The sequence below is a fragment of the Capra hircus genome, chromosome 2 (assembly GCF_001704415.2).
Source record: "Capra hircus breed San Clemente chromosome 2, ASM170441v1, whole genome shotgun sequence".
In the NCBI taxonomy this organism is placed as follows: Eukaryota; Metazoa; Chordata; class Mammalia; order Artiodactyla; family Bovidae; genus Capra; species Capra hircus.
This window is the reverse complement of record NC_030809.1, coordinates 40,911,709-40,933,853: the sequence shown is the minus strand read 5'-3', so window position 1 is coordinate 40,933,853 and position 22,145 is coordinate 40,911,709. Positions and strand designations below refer to the sequence as shown.

The following is a 22,145-nucleotide window of genomic DNA, read 5'->3' as shown; positions in this document are numbered from 1 at the left end:
TAGCGAGGAAGCGGCATAGGATTTCAGAAGGAAGATGCCCCCTGTCCATCTTCTTTCATCACATCCACTTCACCACTTCAGTCTAACTAGACTGGTTGCATAAATGGATGGGCAGATTTTCCCAGTCTCCCCCCAAAATGCGGGGATCGTTGGGGCAGTAGCTTCTTAAGATATGCCTGAGAGTCAGTAGAAAACTGGTGACAGGATCTGTGTGCTGGGGCAACCACCAGAAGAGCTCTTTGAAAACTACATCTGAGGTCTGAACCTTAGAAATGAAAAAAAGATCATTGCTCCACTTAAGAAATATGAGCATATTAAACGCTGTTTAAAATTTACACAATAAATTAAATACTAATTATTGCAATCAATATGAACATAAACTCTTAACATTAAGACCAAATCAAAGCAAGGGTAACTTTTTTAATTTTTATTTTTTGGGGGAAAAGTAATTATATTTTATTTATTTTATTTTGTTTTTCAGCAGCACTGCATGGCCTGCCGTGCACGCCAGGCATGCAGGATATTCCCAACCAGAGATCAAACCCATCCCCCTTGTAGTGGAAGTGTGGAGTCTTAACCACTGGACCACCAGGGAAGTTCCTGCAAAGACAATCTGGGTAGGTTTTCCTAAATCATATTCCTTGTCTGATAATCTTTCTCCTTACCCACCTCCCACTCTTAGCGCAATAATCCCCAGTTCAGAATCCTTGGTTCTCCAGGGTACCAGAATATGCCACCCCCTAATATTCCTCCTTGGCATATGTATTATTTTGAACTAAAAGTCATTGAGAGCCAATAGAGGCAGAAAAAGCACTAAAAGTAGGTTACAGGTTTTCCTTTTGTAAAGGTAACTTACATTTATACAGTAAATCTGTTTTTACCAATAGTGTCTCCCTCTACCTACCAGGAAGAGGACTCTTAACAATCCTTGTTAGCAGAGAAATCACAGATTTAAATGTGCATAACAAACCCTACTAAACAACCCTTGTTTGCCATCTATTTCCTGATCATCTTCTCATAAACTTGCCTCCCCCACCTAGAAGCCCAGAGTCCCTTTTCCTTTGTTTAGCGTAAAATAGCTTACAAGCCTGAGTTGTATCTACTTCTTTGAGTTACTCATCACTGGGTGTTCCTATGCACCGTACACATGAATAAACTTCGGTTTGTTTTTCTCTTGTTAATTCTTTTACAAGTCTAATTTATAGGGCCCTAGACACAGAACTTAAGATGGGTAAGGGAAAAAGATTTTTTTTCTTCCCTCCAGTCCAGAACCGGGGGGAAATGACAGAAAATTACTATAGTTTCACAGTGCAGAAAACCTAGTTCAAGGGTTTTACAGGAGCTTGAAGAATCCTTAAAGGATGCTTGAGGCATCTTTAAAGCAGAGTTAAAAGATACAGAGACAGTAATCACTTGTACACAAAATAATCCAGAGCCTACATAACTCATTTGCAGAAGATCTTGCTTGATTACATCATTTTTTACAATTAAGAAGCATATTTACATTAAGGAGGTTAGATTCCTTATTAATTGGATGAAAACAATGTCATATTTGCACATTCTTAAAGCATAGGAAATTACGGAAACCAACTATTGAGTATTCAGGGCTGCATTTCATCTATGTTTCATTAAGCACTTGTTAAAGGCCTTAGTAGGCTTCCCTGGTGGCTCATCAGGTAAAGAATCTGCCTGCAATGCAGAAGCTGCAGGAGATGCAGGTTCAGTCCCTGGGTCAGAAAGATCCCTTGGATGAGGGCATGGCAACCCACTCCAATAATCTTGTCTGGAAAATCCCATGGACAGAGCAGCCTGGTGGGCTACTGTCCACTGGATTGCAAAGAGTCAGACATGACGTAGCACATAACGCATGCACACATGAAGACTTTAGTATCAAGCACTTTTCAAGCTATTGGAGACATAAAGATCACTGAGATATAATCGTTGCCCTTGAGAAGCAGCCTAGTGGGAAAACCACATATCTAAGACATGATTGCACTAAAATTTGACAAGTGCTATAACAAAGTTATTTACAAGGAGTTTAAGAAGTTTTCAGTGATGAGGTGACTAATATTTTGAGTAAACTTGAAAGACAAACAGTATTTGTCAAGTAAAGGAGAGGCAGTGGTGTTGTGGATAGATGTACCTGCGCAAGCCAGTAGTGGAACATGTCAGGTACAGTGAGGATTTTGACATGCAGGAGACACAAAACTGGGAGGAGGATAAGGCAAAATCAAAACACTGTAGAATACACAAAGGAAACCACTGGATATCTTTCCATTGGGGATTATCTGAACCTATAGAGATGTGCATCACTCTCTTTGACGAGGCTCCCTTATAATTTTATAGAGATTAATGTCAATTTGTTGACAACTGATCGCAATGCAAATAGTTTCTATTTATGGACATCCAAATGAATTCTCTCCTGGTTGAGCAACAACTCCCACCCCTACCCAAGCCACTCTTGGGTCCACCTGCAAATTCATTACAACATTCTGAATCTATCAGTTTGTCTGATCTTTAGTTATTTCTTTCAACTTGTTGTGACATCTTACTGGAGTCCTCTTATAGTTAATAAATAAAAATTGAATAAAATTTTATATTTGTTTACTTTGAGTTACCCTTATTTGAGTTACAAATATTTATTTGTTTGCATTCATTTTAAATTTGTACAAGTATCATGATTTTACCTCTTTTTGAAAACAGAAGATTGGAGAAAGCTTCGTTTGTGATACTAAGGGGTTTAGGTTTTATTCTATAGATAGAAATAGCCAATGAGGAATTTTAGGCACTTACATTGACATTTGGAAGAGTCACTGGCTGCTGTGTGGAGGAAGAGTTGGAGAAAGGAGAGGCTTGAGTTGGGCAAACCAGTTCGGAAATAATTGCAATAGGTCAGACTATACTCAGATATTACCAATGACAAGAGAGAGATTGCTTGGAGAACTGTATCAAAATAGAATCGACACTATAAAGAATAAGATCCTTTAATAATTAATGTAACTGGAACACATTTAGAACTCTTGAGCATTAGAGATTTACCTCTTGTAGATCTGTTAGCAGGTTTCTCAAAACCCTTCGAGTCATGCGTGCTCCCAAATCATGACCTCCCCCGTTATTTTCTGCATAGAGCTGAAAAAGAGCTAGACATATAAGAGGGAAGAGAAACCTTTAATTGAATACTTGCATATATCTTTGAAGAGTATGTGCTTTGAATCCTAAACACTTAATTTTTGGTTCAAAGGGGGAAAGAAGAGAAAGTTATAGTTCTTGATTGTCCACTTGCTATTTTGAAAGCTTCCCAAACTAAGTAACTTGAAAAGCAGTGAAGAGCCACTCACATTTCTAATTTTTGATCATTGAGCACATCGATGACAAAGACCATGAGTTTGGTGACTAGTGATGGGAGTAGGGACTGCTTTAAGAGAATAAGAACTACTGGTGTCTGAATAATCTCTATACAAATAAATATCAGGGATAAACAAATTATGAATAGTTAGAACACATAGATCAACATTTTGGAAAATTCTGAGTTTTGCTGGTACATGCTGAACCAGAGCCGTGTGGTAGTGGGGATACACGAGTGAGTGAAGAAGGTCACATGTTGGAGAGGTCTGGCGGTCACCACACTTCAGACACTCTAAACCCCTACTTATGTTACCTCTGTATTTTGTAAGAGGACTGTCCCCTGAGAGGGTGATCAAAGCAGCGGCTGCAGGTGCAAGCTTGATAAAACCCGTTCCTGTGCTGCGTGGCAACAACAACAACAAAAACACAACAGAGGCAAGAATGGGAAAGGCAGGGTTATTTTTATAAAAACCATGACTATGAATGAACATTTCTGACATCATGTTACAAGTTCATGCTCTTCATGGTCTGTTTTCCTCTATCTAGAATTTGACAGGACTAAGAATTGAATAGAAATATTTCATCCTTCATGATTTATTGATTCATGTGTTCAACAAATATTTATTCGGTGCTTTCTCAATGCACAGCACTACCCTAGGCACCGGGGACCCAGGTACCGGGGACCCAGGTACTGGGGACCCAGGAATGTGCCCTCTCTTCCTGGACCAGGTGGTCTCATTGTCTTTAGGGTTCACAGGCCCAGAAAACAAACAACAGAGACAAGAACCAAAGGGCAGGCAGAATGAGCAAATCTTTATGTTAAAAAAATCTGCTTCCTCTCAGGTCGCTATCTAGAGCCTCATCACCCTGTGCCCACCAGCTATGCAGTTAGAACAATGTATCAAAGGCAGGTGGGTTGTTAGAGGCAGGCATTGAATATAGAAAGGACAGCCAAAAGCTTAATGCTTAAAGGAGGCTGAAATCAAGAAAAAAAAAATCACTTGAGAACATATTTATATATTATTTGCATGACAAAAAATAAACAATAAACTAGTAAGGAATTTGCCAAATGGTTAAACTGTCTTTGTCTCTAGGATGCAGGCTTTGGGGGTGATATTGCTTCTTCCTTATTCTTTCCTGCACTTTCCAAATGTTTTATATTCATTGTGAGTTTTTAAAAGCCCATTCTACAAGATGAAGCCAACTGGGTCAAGACCACATAAGATAAGCACAGCTGAAGTGGAGCAAAAAAAGTGATAAACTTGAGTTCAGTGAAACACACAGATACACTCACACACACACAGCACCGCTGAAGCCTTTGACAAGGTGGAAATGTTTATGTACCTTCCCTCTCCAAGTCATATGTTGAAATCCTAGTTCCCAGTGAGAGACTATTTAGAGGTAGGATTTGGGGAGACTACTAGGTCACAAAGGTGGAACTCTCATGAACTAGATTACTGTTACTATAAAAGAGACCCCAGAAAGCTCTTTCACTCTCTTCCACCATGTGAAGACACAGCCAGAGAAGATGGATCTCTGAGTGCCTGGAAGTGGTTTCTCACCAGACCCAAGTGTCTGCAGCTGCCTTTGATCTTGGACTTCTAGCCTCCAGAACTGTGCCCTGGTCTATGGTATTTTTGTATAGCAACCCAAACAGACTAAGACAAGAGGTTAGCCATTTATGCACAGGTTATTCAACCTTATCCCACAAACAGAAACTGATAAATGGTCATAAAGAAATAAACAAAGAAATAAATTACCGGGGAATCATGTTGGGAAAGATTGAAGGCAAGAGAAGAAGGGAATGAAAGAGGATGAGATGGTTGGATGGCATCACTGACTCAATGGACATCAGTTCAAGCAAGTTCCAGGAGATAATGAAGGACAGGGAAGCCTGGCATGCTGCAGTTCATGGGGTCGCGAGGTGTCAGGCACGACTTAGCGACTGAACAAGAAAAAGTGTAATTTTCAGTATCTATAGATGCGTAATTGCCCTAGAAAAAGGTGTGCATTCTTCTCTAGAGTGGAAATGAAGTTTGTATGAAAGTGTGGATTTTCCTACTCATTGCTTTGCATGAGTCATTTATGTTAGTGAGGTTGATAAGCATGTACGTCTTTGCTCCCCTTCTGAATGAGTAATACATTTGAGGAAAACAAACAAAGAAGCTTTCTTAGAACTCAAGCCCTGAGCAAATATTAGACATTCTCAATTGGTCAATGACCAGAGGCAACTGCATACCCCCTGTTAGGTCACAGCTTGATCTCTTCATCCTCACCTGTCATACATTGTAGTGAGAAGGCTCAGAGTGAGTTCTGAAGCCCTGGGGTGCACCTGTCCTGGTTTTTCCACTCTGACTTTCTGGAACATCTCCTGCAGAGCCTGAAAAAGCTGCTGCACAGAGAGGGTGCTTTCTCCTGCCTCCCAGAGACTCTGACGTAGTAGGACATGCTGAATCAGAGAACTGCCAATCAAGTCCACTGCAGGAAGCAAAGGAAACACTGCATCATCTGTGATGGGAACAAAAGGCTTCAAAAAAGTAAACATCATCTAGTCTATAAGACTTTTTTTTAATGGCAGCTATTTTTTAAGGGAGTTACATATGACCGCAATTTGGATACAGTGTATTAGTTGCTTAGCTGTGTCCGACTCTTTGTGACCCCGTGGACTAAGCCTGCCACACTCCTCTCTCCATGGGATTCTCCAGGGAAGAATACTGGAATGCGTTTCCTTCTCCAGGGGATCTTCTCGACCCAGGGATTGAACCTGGGTTTCCCACATTACAGGCAGATTCTTCACCATCTGAGCCACCATCTTGTACATAATTCAGGCATTCCTATTCTGAGAGTTGATTTGATTTTGGAAAAGTAAGTTTGTTAGTGAAGGAAAGTTAGTACATTATTCCCAGTATAACCTCTAAGATGTGACTTTAAAGTAGGAAATTAAAAGGTAAAGAAGTGAAAAACTTGAAAGCAGCTTTCTGAGGAAATTAGAATACTGGTGAAAAGTTGGGAAAAACATTTTTTATACTCTTTATTAAGTCGACTGAGAAAATTCACCTTTCATGTTCACATAACTTTTTTCCCTGGTGCATAGCCTAGCTCGAGAAGGAATATTGTATGTTAAAATACAATTGCGTTACTTAAAAAACCCAGTGATCTTTATAAGAGAACAGCTGCTGAATTATCAGACTCTTTAGGTCTCACCCTTGCCTTAGTAATATTTTTTTTTTTTGATCTTGGTCCTGTCAGTATTACTATCCTGGAAGGCACTTAATAAAACCAAAGTTGCTTACAAAAAATAATGGTTTATTTCTTACATATTTTTTTTATCACATTCTCCTAAAAATGTTACAAGGGAATGAAGATAAGGGAGAATGAAATAGAACCAACCCTATGGTTTCTTGCAGATGGAGAATGACAGACAAAATGAGTAAACACCCACTCATGCCATCTGAGAGATGGGGATGTCAGTGGCACCAAGAGCTGCTGGCATTTTAAATGCTTCGCTTGTGCAGTGATAAAACCCCGCGTTTCTGTCTACTTCGTAAATCAACCTCACAGATGAGAAATCTAGCAAATGTAATAATTTTTTTAATTTGTTCTCTGATACCACTTTTAAGGGGAGAGTCTAAGGAAGTGAGGGGGTAGGTTTGGGGATGTGATTTTAATAAAAACCTGGCTGCAGGTGGTGGAGGCTGCAAACTCTTTTATCATTATTCAATCGCAAAACCTATCACCTCGGCCTGCCGTGCTGTACGCAGGATGCTGTGTCTTCTGCTGAGAGTCCTATACTACAGCAAAACAGATAACAGTGGTGTCCATTAATCTCACCACCAGATTTGTGTAGCAATGCTCTCTAGCTCCCCAGATCCTGCTGCCTGGAGCTCACGATATGCTTTATCTTGGTGTCTGGGACTTTCCCTTTTGTTTTCCAATTTTTGTGTGGCTATCTTCTATAGGGAGAAATTTCCAGCTTCTCCCTGTGTGTACTGTTACTATTTCCCATGAGTATTATTTATATTCACTGTTTTTGATGCCAGGTGTAATAAAAAGTTCAAAAAGGTACATCCTCAAATTACATTGCATCAATTACAGGCATTGATGATGGAGGCTCATATAACATTGGCCACTAACTTTCTTTACTAGGAGACATTCTCCAGGAAAACAGCATAATTGAGGGTGAATTTTTTTGAGCATATTCTGTTTTTTGTGAATTTCTGGAATTAGTGATTTGTCTATATCCATGAATAGAAAATTTTTAGGCCAATAAGTGCACATAAGTGCAGTATGAAAGAGAGAGAAAAACAGAATTGTTCTGGTGCAGGAACAACTTTTGGGTTGTTTTTTGGGTTTTCTTGGCTTGCCTGTACTTCTTTTCCTGCTTTGCTGATCCTTTCTTATCCTACTTCATACCCATGTCTACTCTGTGAAGCAATTTGGAAACCACTAGTCTATCTAACAGGCAATGGTACCCCACTCCAGTACTCTTGCTTGGCAAATCCCATGGATGGCGGAGCCTGGCAGGCTGCAGTCCATGGGGCCGCTAGGAGTCGGACACGACTGAGCGACTTCACTTTCACTTTTCACTTTCATGCATTGGAGAAGGAAATGGCAACCCACTCTAGTGTTCTTGCCTGGAGAATCCCAGGGACGGGGGAGCCTGGTGGGCTGCCGTCTATGGGGTCCCAGAGTTGGACACGACTGAAGCGACTTAGCAGCAGCAGCAGTCTGTCTAACCTATTAGGCAGAAAGAAATGTATAAAAAGATTTCAACCTTTATATGTACATGTGTGTATATACATGTAAAAATTTTATTTAGATCTGCTGTAATAAATGCCATAAATCATTTCACATGGAGTGATTTTTAAATGCAATATAAAACTTACTAGAAATCAATAATTTAGATACGCTGAATGCCTATTGTTTTTCATAGTCAGGACCCAAGTCATTTTGTTTTGGAGAATTCTTACAGGATAAACCTTGGACTTCCCTGGTGGCTCAGATGGTAAAGCGTCTGTCTACAAGGTGGGAGACCTGGGTTCGATCCCTGGGTTGGGAAGATCCCCTGGAGAAGGAAATGGCAATCCACTCCAGGACTATTGCCCGGAAAATCCCATGGACAGAGGAGCCTGCTAGTCTACAGCTCATGGGGTCGCAAAGAGTCAGACACGACTGAGCGACTTCACTTCACAGGATAAACATTTTACTATATTTTACCATATTTTGGTAAAATATGGTAGTTAAAAATATGGTAGTTAAGATTTTGGTGGTTATAACTATATAGGAGAAGAAACAGTGGCATTCAATCAGATAAAATTTAATGCAAAAGAGCAGTTCAGAAAATTCTCAAGAAATTTTTAAAATTTATGGCCTGAGGATTATTCATCAAAACTTACTTTTGCAGGTTCAGAAAGAGATAGGGAGAACAGCTTAAAAATGCAAATTTTAAGGGGTAGGGGGAAATTAGAAATGTTTATATTTGAATCTACAAATTAGATTAAACTAACTTATTTTGTGATTTTATTTTTCATCAGTAATGGTATCCTGAAAAATAAACAAACAAACAAAAAATAATAATTCCAGAAACAAAGTAGGAAAAATTTTTTTAAGAATTAAAATTCTCGTCCATAAACAATTAGCAGAGCTGCATGTTGACTGAGTACACAGGAGAATCTTACCCACTTCATCTTCTCTGTTACAAGTCGGGGGTACATGCACAGGTCCAACTTTCTGAATTCAGCAGTCACTCACATGGGGGAGTTTTCGGTTCTCTGTGCATTTTACTTTATGCATTACGGTCAGGTTATTTCAATGTTTCAAGAAAGCCTGTACTTACATTGACACAGGGTTTGCACTGATTGTAATTTGAAGGCTGTTCTATAAGTGGAATTCTCAATACTATTAAGAGCATCTGTAAAGAAAATATGAAATATCACAGATAAAGGACTCTCCCATTAGATAAATCTTGTAAGGAAATCCAAGCAAGCTCGTTATGCTGCTTAGTCACTAAGTCATATCTGACTCTTTGTGGACTGCACCCCCTACCCCCAGGCTCCTCTATTCATGGGATTTCCCAGGCAAGATTATGGGAATGGGTTGCCATTTTCATTTCCAGGGCATCTTTCCTACCCAGGAATTGAACTCATATGTCCTGCCTTGGAAGGCAGATTCTTTACCACTGAGCCACCTGGAAAGCCAAGAGAGCATGTAGCCCTACTTTATTTTGCAGGTGAGGAAAACCTAGTACTAGTACTAAGTCGCTTTAGTTGTGTCTGACTCTTTGCGACCCTGTGGACTGTAGCCCACCAGGCTCCTCTGTCCATGGGATTCTCCAGGTGAGAATACTGGAGTGGGTTGCCATGCCCTCCTCCAGGGGATTTTCCCTACCCAGGGATTGAACCCATGTCTTCTGCAGCTCCTGCATTACAGGCAGATTCTTTAGCACTGAGCCATCAGGGAAGCCCATTGCTCTTTCCTACCTGGGAGCAAATAATAATGTACTACAGTATCCTTGAATTCTCTGGTGGTCCAGTGGTTATGACTGTGTGCTTTCACTGCCGAGGGCCCAGGTTCGATTTCAGGTCAGGGAACTAAGATCCCATAGGTTATGAAAGAAAAGAAAGAAAGTGAAATCGCTTAGTCGTGTCTGACTCTTTGCGACCCCATGGACAGTAGTGCACCAGGCTCCTCTATCCGTGGAATTTTCCAGGCAAGAGTACTGGAGTGGGTTGCCATTTCCTTCTCCAATAAGTTATGAGGTACAGTCACACACACACACACACACAAAAAGTTTCCCAGGTGGTGCTAGCGGTAAAGAACCTTCCTGCCAATGCAAGAGAAATAAGAGACATGGATTCGATTCCTGGGTCAGGAAGATCCCCTGGAAAATGGCATGGCAACCCACTCCAGTATGCTTGCCTGGGAAATCCCAAGGACAGAGGAGCCTGATGGGCTATAGTCCATAGGGTCAACTTAGCGACTTGAACAGCAACACTATCCTAGGCTGCCTGTGGCACTAGAGAGCATCCTCCAAGCCCCCTACACTCACTAAGCAGTCCCCCAACAAGGACTCCTCTATGAAGCTATCGGCTTTTTATATAAAAACAAAATGACCATGTGAAACAAAACAAAAAGGCAAAAAACTATCTGTAGAATATAAATCGTTAACATATTCTACTCATATGTGCACACATATTTATGCATCTATGAAAATGACTGAAAACCTATTCATCCCTTCATTTAGCAGATTTTTATCAAGTTCTTGCTATATGACCCTGGCAGGAGTCCAGGCTCTTGAAATATAGCAGTTAACATAACAGATAAAAATTCTTGCCCCAAGGAGCTTAATTGCTAGTGGCATTCATCAAAACTGTTAACAGTGTATATCTTTGAGTGCTAGAATTCTTGGTTATTTTCTTCCTACTTGTCAATATTACCTAAATTTTTGGTGAAGAGCACATGTTGCTTTTATAGTCAGAAAAGAATTATTAATATACCTTCTTTTTCCACCACCAACATCACTACAATAGTGGCTAGCATTTCTGAGCCCTTACCGGGCACTGAGTATGTAAAAACTCCTTTCACAATGTGGAGAAGAGAAAGTGCTGAAGCCATATCTAGGTCCATTCTTTCCTTTTTCCTTTGGGGAAACTAGTTCATTTTGATTTTCAGTGTATTCATGAGATTAATAGGGATCACATTACACTCCTCCTAGGGTATTTGTATGATTTAAATAAGAAAATAGAGATAATTATCTCTCTTCCTTCTGCTAAGGACCTACAATTTAATTTGTTTCACTGATCTTTCAAGTTGGACTTTTGTTTAAGAGCTATGTAACAATCTCAAAATAGAACTTTTGATTGGTTAAGACTGAAATGATTAGCCTTCATTTATAGAAAAAGGAAAATCTAAAAGAATGCCACTGACCACTGAACTCATATTATCTGGACTTAAAATTCTTAAATTTAGAATAAGTAAATAAATAACCTACATAAACATGAAAAAAAAGTTCTAGTTTAACCACTTAAACTGATTTCATGACCCACAAATGGGTTGCAATTCACACTCTGATGTTACAGGTGTTTGCTATCATTTTAGATGATGCTGGTAGAAATGATGGTGGTGACCCATGAAAGCCTGTGATTACTCTTTCTCTCACTCAGCACTCTCACGCTGCCACGGCTGACCTCTCTCCCAGCCCAAGGCCTTCCTTATCTTGCCTTATGCTCATTTCTCTCTAATGGCCAAACTTTGATGGGATCTTCTTGCTTGAATCATCTGTGTCTTCAAAGGAATAAATGATATATATTTGTTAAGTGAATGTCTGAAGGAATAGTTGTAGAAAAAAAAACACACCACAAATTTAGAAAGTATCTCTCAAGTCTCTACTCTGTGTGAAAGCTTGTTTATAGAGACGTCTGCAGGTAAGTCAACATAAAATAGCTATTCATATTTGTTTATTTATTCATGAATTTGCCCCCTTTCATGTACACAAAACACCGAAGATTTGAGTGCCCATGAGGTTCCTGAGGTACTGAGGGCATTACGGAAAATCAGGAGTTCTCAATGTCAAGAGAGAAACAAAATATGTAGGTCTATAATAGGGCTTTAACAGGGGATGGGAAGAGTGAACATCGACATTTTAGGAATCAGTGAACTAACATGGCCTGGCACGGGTGAATTTAAATCAGATGACCATTATATCTATTACTGTGGGCAGGAATCCCTTAGAAGAAATAGAGTAGCCATTATAGTCAACAGAAGAGTCCAAAATGCAGTACTTGGGTGCACTCTCAAAAATGACAGAATGATCTCTGTTCATTTCCAGGGCAAACCATTCAATATCACAGTAATCCAAGTCTATGCCCTAACTAGTAATGCTGAAGAAGCTGAAGTTAAACAGTTCTATGAAGACCTACACGACCTTCTAGAACTAACACCCAAAAAAGATGTCCTTTTCATTATAGGGGACTGGAATGCAAAAGTAGGAAGTCAAGAAACACGTGGAGTAACAGGCAAATTTGGCCTTGGAGTACAAAATGAAGCAGAACAAAGGCTAACAGAGTTTCGCCAAGAGAATGTACTGGTCATGGAAAACACCCTCTTCCAACAACACAAGAGAAGACTCTACACATGGACATCACCAGATAGTCAATGCGGAAATCAGATTGATTATATTCTTTGCAGCCAAAGAGGGAGAAGTTTTATACAGTCAGCAAAATCAAGACCAGGAACTGACTGTGGCTCAATTCATAAACTCCTTATTGCCAAATTCAGACTTGAATTGAAGAAAGTAGGGAAAACTACTAGACCATTCAGGTATGACATAAATCAAATCCTTTACACTTATACAGTGGAAGTGACCAATAGATTCTAGGGATTAGATCTGATCAGTTCAGTTCAGTCGCTCAGTCATGTCTGACTTTTTGTGACCCCATGAACAGCAGCACACCAGGCCTCCCTGTCCATCACCAACTCCCGGAGTTTACACAAACTCATGTCCATTGAGTTGGTGATGCCATCCAGCCATTTCATCCTCTGTTGTCCCCTTCTCCTCCTGCCTCCAATCCTTCCCAGCATCAGGGTCTTTTCCAATGAGTCAACTCTTTGCATGAGGTGGCCATAGTATTGGAGTTTCATGTTAGCATCAGTCCTTCCAAAGAACACCCAGGACTGATCTCCTTTAGGATGGACTGGTTGGATCTCCTTGCAGTCCAAGGGACTCGCAAGAGTCTTCTCCAACACCACAGTTCAAAAGCATCAATTTTTCGGTGCTCAGCTTTCTTCACAGTCCAACTCTCACATCCCATACATGACCACTGGAAAAACCATAGCCTTGACTAGACGGACCTTAGTCGGCAAAGTAATGTCTCTGCTTTTGAATATGCTATACAGGTTGGTCATAACTTTTCTTCCAAGGAGTAAGCGTTTTTTAATTTCATGGCTGCAATCACCATCTGCAGTGATTTTGGAGCCCCCCCAAATAAAGTCAGCTACTGTTTCCACTGTTTCCCCATCTATTTGCCATGAAGTGATGGGACCAGATGCCATGATCTTTGTTTTCTGAATGTTGAGCTTTAAGCCAACCTTTTCACTTTCCTCTTTCACTTTCATCAAGAGGCTTTTTAGTTCCTCTTCACTTTTTGCCATAAGGGTGGTGTCATCTGCATATCTGAGGTTATTGATATTTCTCCCAGCACTCTCGATTCCAGCTTGTGCTTCTTTCAGCCCAGCGTTTCTCATGATGTACTCTACATATAAGTTAAAAAAGCAGGGTGACAATATACAGCCTTGAAATATCCTTTTCTTATTTAGAACCAGTCTGTTGTTCCATGTCCAGTTCTAACTGTTGCTTCCTGACCTGATAGACAGAGTGCCTAAAGAACTATGGACGGAGGTTCGTGACATTGTACAGGAGGCAGTGATCAAGACCATCCCCAAGAAAAAGAAATGCCAAAAGGCAAAATGGTTGTCTGAGGAGGCCTTACAAATAGCTGAGAAAAGAAGAGAAGCTAAAGGCAAAGAAGAAAAGGAAAGATACACCCATCTGAATGCAGAGTTCCAAAGAATAGCAAGGAGAGATAAGAAAGCCTTCCTCAGTGATCAATGCAAAGAAATAGAGGAAAACAATAGAATGGGAAAGACTAGAGATCTCTTCAGGTAAATTAGAGATATCAAGGGAACATTTCTTGCAAAGATGGGCTCAATAAAGCACAGAAATGGTATGGACCTAACAGAAGCAGAAGACATTAAGAAGAGGTGGCAAAAATACACAGAAGAACTATACAAAAAAGATCTTCATGACACAGATAACCAAGATGAAGTGATCACTCACCTAGAGCCAGACAACCTGGAATGCAAAGTCAAGTGGACCTTAGGAAGCATCACTATGAACAAAGCTAGTGGAGGTGATGGAATTCCAGTTGAGCTATTTCAAATCCTAAAAGATGATGCTGTTAAAGTGCTTCGCTCAATATGCCAGCAAACTTGGAAAACTCAGCAGTGGCCACAGGACTGGAAAAGGTCTTTTCATCCAAATTCCAAAGAAAGGCAATGACAAAGAAAGTTCAATTTACCACACAATTGCACTCATCTCACAAGCTTGTAAAGTAATACTCAAAATTCTCCAAGCCAGGCTTCAACCGTGAACTTCTATATGTTCAAGATGGATTTAGTAAAGGCAGAGGAACCAGAGATCAAATTGCCAACATCCATTCGATCATAGAAAAAGCAAGAGAGTTCCAGAAAAACATCTACTTCTACTTTATTGATTATGCCAAATCCTTTGACTATGGGCATCAAAACAAACTGTGGAAAATTCTGAAAGAGATGGGAATACCAGACCACCTGACTTGCTTCCTGAGAAATCTGTATGCAGGTCAAGAAGCAACAGTTAGAACAGGACATGGAACAACAGACTGGTTCCAAATTGGGAAAGGAGTATGTCAAGACTGTATATTGTCACCTTGCTTATTTAATTTATATGCTGAGTACATCATGCAAAATGCTGGGCCGGATGAAGCCCAAGCTGGAATCAAGATGGCTGGGAGAAATATCAATAACCTCAGATATGCAGATGACACCACCCTTATGGCAGAAAGTGAAGAACTAAAGAGCCTCTTGATGAAAGTGAAAGAGAAGAGTTAAAAAGTTGACTTAAAACTCAACAATCAGAAAACTAAGATCATGGCATCCAGTCCCATCACTTCATGGCAAATAGATGGGGAAACAATGAAAACAGTGACAAACTTTATCTTTTTGATCTGCAGATGGTGACTGCAGCCATGAAATTAAAAAGTGCTTGCTCCTTGGAAGAAAAGCTATGACCACCTAGACAGCATATTAAAAAGCAGAGACATTACTTTGCCAACAAAGGTCCGTCTAGTCAAGGCTATGGTTTTTCCAGTAGTCATGTATGCATGTGAAAGTTGGACTATAAAGAAAGCTGAGTACCAAAGAATTGATGCTTTTGAACTGTGGTGTTGGAGAAGACTCTTGAGAAGTCCCTTGGACTGCAAGGAGATCCAACCAGTCAATCCTAAAGGAAATCAGTCCTGAATATTCATTGGAAGGACTGATGCTAAAGCTGAAACTCCAATATTTTGACCACCTAATGCGAAGAACTGACTCATTTGAATAGATCCTGATGCTGGGAAAGATTGAAGGCAGTAGAAGAAGGGGACAACAGAGGATGAGATGGGTGGATGGCATCAGTGACTTGATGGACATGAGTTTCAGCAAGCTCTGGGAGTTGATGGACAGGGAAGCCTGGCATGCTGCATGTGGTTGCAAAGAATCGGACACAACTGAACTGAACTGAACTGAAAATAGGCTAAACACGTAGGAATGCAGACAGATGATTTCTCAGGGGAGATGAAGTGAGAGCTGACTCTTGAAGGAGAAATAGGGAATTTTCAGGGCATTAAGTCGGGTGAAGAGTTTGGGGAAGGGTGTTTTCCAGGTCTAGGAAGAGCTGGTGCAAAGGCATAGGGGTATGAGGACCAAGGAGATCAGTATGGCTGGAACAGAGAGCTAGGGGAGTGAGGGCATGCGGTAGGCTGGTATGAGTTCATTAAAGAGCTTGCAGTTTTCTTGCAAGCATGGGAATTGATTGATGTTGTTATTTAGTTATTAAGCCCTATGTGCCTGTGGACTGTAGCCTGCCCAGGCTCCTCTGTCCATGGAATTTCCCAGGCAAGAATACCGGAGTCGATTGCCATTTCCTTCTCCAGGGGATCTTCCCGACCCAGGGATCGAACTTGCATCTCCTGCATTGGCAGGTAGATTCTTTACCACTGAGCCACCAGGGAAGTCCTCCTGGGGATTGATACAAACTTTATAAAGCTCACTCCAGCAGTTGTGAAGAATGGATTACCAGTGAAACTAGAAATAAGAATTTATTTCAATGACTCAGGTCCAGATGATAGGATTGATCATGATTCACCCACAAGGAAAATTTAATGAATTTCAAAAGTAGCAGAAATATTACAGAACTAGAGAAATGACATGTTCTCTGGCCTACAATACAATAAAACTAGAAATAATCAATGAAAAGATTTTTTTTAATTGTCATTGTGAAACATATTTTAAATTTTTTCTAAATGTCATGAGGTCAATTTAGAAATCAAAGTTGAAATTAAGCACTATCTAGGGGCTAAAAAGATGAAAAAAGAATGACTAAGTATCAATACTATAAGTACCTAAGCAGCAAAACCAGAATAGTAATAGAATTGGGACGGGGGAGGGGACAGGAACTGGCTTTTTGGTAAACAAAAGTAAATTAAGCAAACAACTGACAAGAATAGAGAAGGAAAAAATATACAACATTAGAAATGGGAAAGTCTTTATATTTATAGTTACAGAGAATATTTTAAAATGGAAAAAAGCTCTGTATAATTTTATACCAACAAATTTGAAAACATATATGTAATAGAAAATAGACATCATCAAAATATACTAAAAATAGCTGAAAGATTAGTTACTACAGAAGATTTTTAGAAGGAGAAATAGTCTTCAAAAATAAACAACCATAAGAAGAGATGGTTTTGCAGGCAAATTCCTTTAAACTTTCAAGGGATAGAGGAATTACTTTTAATCAACTCTTCTAAAAACTGGGAACACTCAGAAAACTCCCCAGTTTATTTTTGGACACTGGCATAACTGAAATACTAATATCTGATAAAGATTTATTGAAAAAATTACACCGTTATAGCTGAGAGAAAGTAGTTAAATTCTGAGTTGAAGCTTTGAAGGAAATTGGTGTAACTGGCCCAAGAAAATTGTCTAATATGGAATTGTTCCAGCATCAACTCAAAAGTCTAATGTCTCATCTAAATGTCCCCTAAATCAGATATATAAAAAAATGAAGATATATAAGATGAAAGCAAAGATAAAACATATTATCAAACATTTTCAAGAACATATTAAAAATTATGTTCCAGTATATAGAAAGATTTATTTTAGGAATTTAACATTTGTTCAACAGTTGGCTTATATATTAAAAGAAGGGAAAATACTATTGAATCCGTGAATTCTCAAAATATGTTAGTTAAATTCATCAGCCACTCTGATTTTTAAAAACTGATCTTGGTACATGATCTCGGAAGAGAAGGAAACATACTTAAAATGTCAGAAATAAAAGGCAAATTTTAATAAATGTGATAGACAAAAGATATCCCAGTTTAACTAGGAAAAAAATCAGCCCCACCCCCCATGTCAGCGCTATGATCCAGTTACTAGTCTGAAGCAGAGCAACAGACCACAGGGCATCAGGGCCAACTCTGTCCCCTCCAAACTGTGCCAGACAGGGCAGAGTCTCTAGGACAGGTCTTGAAGGGTAGCCGTCCAGAATGCCAGTATCAGTCCATTGGAGCTGGTACATAATCATGTAATAGGAATTTATTTGCTGTCCTTGTTTTGGAATTCTAATCTACAGAAACAGAAAAATAAGAGTTATAAATTTCAGGAAGGAAGAGATTTATGGATGATCTCTGTTTAGATAATTCATGATGATCATCTGCAAGGTGGCTGGATTTAGGACAATCGCTTGAGAATCAATAACTTCCTATTGTATCAGTGGTTTTCAAATTTATCTTGCCTCAGATTGCTGGTCTTACCCCCAGAGTCTGGAGGGGGTCTGGGAACTGCATTCTAATCTCAGGTGATGTTTGTGCTTTCAGTCCTGGAACTATACTTTGAGGACCATTGTTTTAAACTAACAATAATTAGAACAGGTAATTTTAACATCTAAAAAAAGTCTAAAGTACATGAAACAATGTATAAGACCTTCTAAAGTTTTATTGAAAGACATTAAAGATAATATGAATACATGGAGACATCTATTTCCTCCATTCCTGGGTATTCCTGGATAGGAATGTTCAATATCATGAAAATGTGAATTCTATCCCAAATGAATCTATAAATTTAAACTAAAGTAGTGGTTGGTGGTTTAGTCCCTGTATTGTGTTCAACTCTTATGACCTCAAGGGCTGTGGCCCCCCTCCTCAGGCTCCTCAGTCCATGGGATTTCCCAGACAAGAATACTGGGGTGGGTTGCTATATCCTTCTCCAGGGGACTCTCCCAACTCGGGGATGGAACCCAGATCTCCTGCATTGCGGGCGGTCTGTTACATTGCAGGTAGATTCTTTACTGGCTGAGTCACGAGGGAAGCCCAAAATTTAAGGCAGTTCCAACCCCAATTCCAACTATTATTTGGAACTTGACAAACCAATATAAAATTAATCTGTAAGAATAAATGCAGTATGTGTTTATTTCAGGAAAAGATAGGGTAAAGGAATAGGAAAGAATCAGAAATTGACCTATGTATACAAAAGGTTTTAGCATATGATAAACATGATATTTTAACTCAATGAGAATCAACAACTTCCCTTTATATTGGTGGTTTATATCAGTGGTTTATACCAATGAGGAAACGAGTTTATTTAGTAAATAATGTTGGGACCATTGGATGTATAACTCTTTGGAAAAACATAATATAGGCACCTTAGTTCAGATCACAAACAAAAATAACCCCAGAGTGTACTACAGAGTTAAACATGAATTTTTAAAGCTCTAAGACGATTAAAGGAAGAAATTTTTGGCAAGCTTGAGGTTGAAAGATTTTTTAAAGCATGATTATAAGCCTAAATCCATGATAATATGTCTATAATTTAGTATGGTCCTATTTTGTAAATAATAAAAAATAGAAAAGAAGAACCCAATAAACACAGTAGGGAAGGCTATCTATCAAACTTTATTTATCTGGGGACAGGAGTATATTATGGGATGGGTTTAATTTTTTACTTTCTGTAACATGATAGGGATCTGAATGGAGCTAGGGAGAGAAAATTGCAGGGAAATATGAGGCATAATTTGCTAGTGAAATTGACAGGGATTGGTGGCTGATTGGTTGTGGGAGGGAGATCAAGTGTAGGAAATAACAGGGGAGGAAAAAGTTTGCACATAGAGGCGGAAGGTGGATTCATTTCTTTTTTTTTTTTTTGGTGGATTCATTTTTAACCTCTGAGTTTGAGGTTTCTATAAGACATCTGAATGGAGATGTCCAGTAGGCAGTTGGAACCCCCTCTTAGACACTTGGGAATCCAGGAATGTGGAACCTGGACTTGGCCCTCGAGGCCTGGGCTTAGAATGAAGGGCATGGTCCTTGGACTGCAGAGCCTGGAACTAAGGTGATCTGAGAGATCAGGTATACATGTCGGTCGAGGTGTCTTTCTGAGAAGTCTTGGAGATCAAGCAGAGGCCAGGTGAAAGGTAAGAGGTCAGAAACTGAGAATGCTGGCCTAGAGACAGAAGGTTCCACACGGTGGGGAAAATAAGAAGCTTAAAGAGATTGCCTAGCATCATGAATAGCCATCAGAGTCTTTTAGAGTATTGCTGTCCAATAGGAGAAATACAATATGTGTCAAATATGTCAGCTTAAATTTTTAGCAGCTAACTTTTGAGATGAAATGGGTGAGATTAATTTTAATGTATTTCATTTAATTTAATCTTTGCTCAGTGGGTAAAGAATCTGCCTGCAATGCAAGAGATGTAGGAGACGCAGTTTTGATCCCTGGGTCAGAAATATCCCCTGAAGAAGGGAATGGCAATTTGCTTCAGTATTCTTGCCTGGAAAACACTATGGACAGAGGAGCCTGGTGGGGTACTGTCCAAAGGGCTGCAAAGCGTCGGACAAGACTAAGCAAACAGGCAATCTATCAAGTTATTATTTAACGTGTAACCAACATGCTGATGCTGAAACTCCAGTCCTTTGGCCACCTGATGCAAAGAACTGACTCATTGGAAAAGACCCTGATGCTGGGAAAGATTGAAGGCAGAAGGAAAAGGGGACAACAGAGGATGAGATGGTTGGATGGCATCACTGACTCAATGGACATGAGTTTGAGCAAGCTCCGGGAGTTGGTGATGGACAGGGAGGCCTGGCGTACTGCAGTCCATGGGGTCTCAAAGAGTCGGACATGACTGAGCAACTGACTGAACTGGTGTAACCAACATAAAAATTATTAAGCTATTTTCTATTGTTGCTGTCTTTTTTACACTTGTAGCACATGTCGTTTTGGACTAACCATATTTCAAGGGCTTGGTAGCTGCATGCGGCTAGTGGCTACCAGACTGACAGCTCAGTTTTAGAGAATGCTAGCTGGGAGAGGAGAGCAGTTCAGGTGTTGAACAGCCGTCAATTTTTGATTCTGTGTCTGGAGGTCAGGGTTGCTATTTGGGATGGGATAGAATTTAGGAGTCAGTAGTGCTGGCTTTGGGCAAAAGCATGTTCAACTATTAGGCTAAGAAGAATGCTTTAAGTGAAGATAAAATTAGGCTAAGTAACAGTATGCCTGAGAAACATAATCACTTAAGTAACAGGAGGAAGAGAAACCCAAGAGGAAGGACGAGGAGGGAAAGCCAAAGAAACCAGCAGACAGCGATGGTACAAAGGTCAAGGAAGGTGAGTTTCAGAAAGTAGAGACAAGTCAATGCTTCAGAACCTGGAAGCTACAAGGAGATCAACTATGGGCTAAAAACTAACCTCTGTGTATGATTAACCTGGCTATTGAAGTCTCCCTAAGAACAGCTTTATGGGAACGTGGGGGCCAAAATCAAACTGCACAGGGCTGTAAAAAAACAACTCTTTCAAGAGCCTTTCTCTGAAGAGAGCCCAAATATTGTTTTCAGAGGCAGGAGAGATTCCAGAATATGTGAATGGGTCAGAACAGGGAGTCAGGAGAGAGGATGAGGTTGAGGGTCCAAGAAGTGGGGATCCAGGTGGTATTTCATACAGCAAAATCTATATATAGACTAAACATATAAGGGCACATACTTTAGCCATTCAGCATCCATTTATCTTTCTTCTGGTGAACAATCTCCCCCTAATCTTAGTCCATGAAATTCTAGTTGTGTTCATTCCAATGCTCCTATTTCCATGGGGAGCATGTGGCCTGGCCAGCCTGATCAATGAGTGCATCATTGCCCTCTGCAGACATGGGCACATTACCCAAATCAGGCAAGGAATACACCATGAAACTTGGATCAAGGACTCTCTGAATTACTTTTTTCCTCTTGAACTTGGAATCAGAGATTGAAGTAGTAGTTACTCTCTCATCTGGGTGGATAGCTTGAGCATGCAATCAGCACGCAAAGAAGAGTAGAGATGAATTTGGAGACAGAGAAAAGTCACACCCTAGGTGACATTATCTAGGACCAGAGCAAGCTAGTCCTCCTTTGGGTCATTAATTATACAAGGTAATAAGGCCTCTTTGAGCTATTTTCTCCCACAAGCAATTGAAATACAGCTAACTGATACAATCCCTGAGGTAGAGGCAATGGTTGGGAGAAGATACATAGGTGAAGGCATTAGATCTGGGGAGAAGCTCATTCCCTGAGAGGAAGAAAAATATGGAGATGATGATAGCTAGGGTAGGATGCAGTCCATGGGGTCGCTAAGAGTCAGACACGACTGAGCAATTTAACTTTCATGCATTGGAGAGGGAAATGGCAACCCACTCCAGTATTCTTGCCTGGAGAATCCCAGGGATGGGGGAGCCTGGTGGACTGCTGTCTATGGGGTCGCACAGAGTCAGACACAACTGAAGCGACTTAGCAGCAGCAGCAGGGAGAAGAGGACATTCTAAGGGCTTCTGTTTTCTTTTTGAAGTGAGGAACAAATTCACTCAGAGTTAGGAGGAGACAGTGAGTAGAAAACTTGAGGAATGATGAAGATTTGAAACTGTTACAGCAGCCGTTGAGAGAGGTGACCAGTCACACACTTTGGAAAGAACTGCCAAGC

At 40.1% G+C, this 22,145-nt stretch overlaps 1 protein-coding gene across 1 annotated transcript in view; it reads right to left on the bottom strand.

Moving 5' to 3' along the window:
• Window positions 1-10,959, bottom strand: part of DYTN (dystrotelin) — a 58,732-nt gene extending 47,773 nt beyond the window's left edge. The window contains 5 exon segments of the mRNA XM_018066539.1: window positions 3,040-3,140; window positions 3,659-3,744; window positions 5,622-5,823; window positions 9,182-9,256; window positions 10,899-10,959. Of these exon segments, the coding sequence (XP_017922028.1) occupies window positions 3,040-3,140; window positions 3,659-3,744; window positions 5,622-5,823; window positions 9,182-9,256; window positions 10,899-10,959 (525 nt within the window).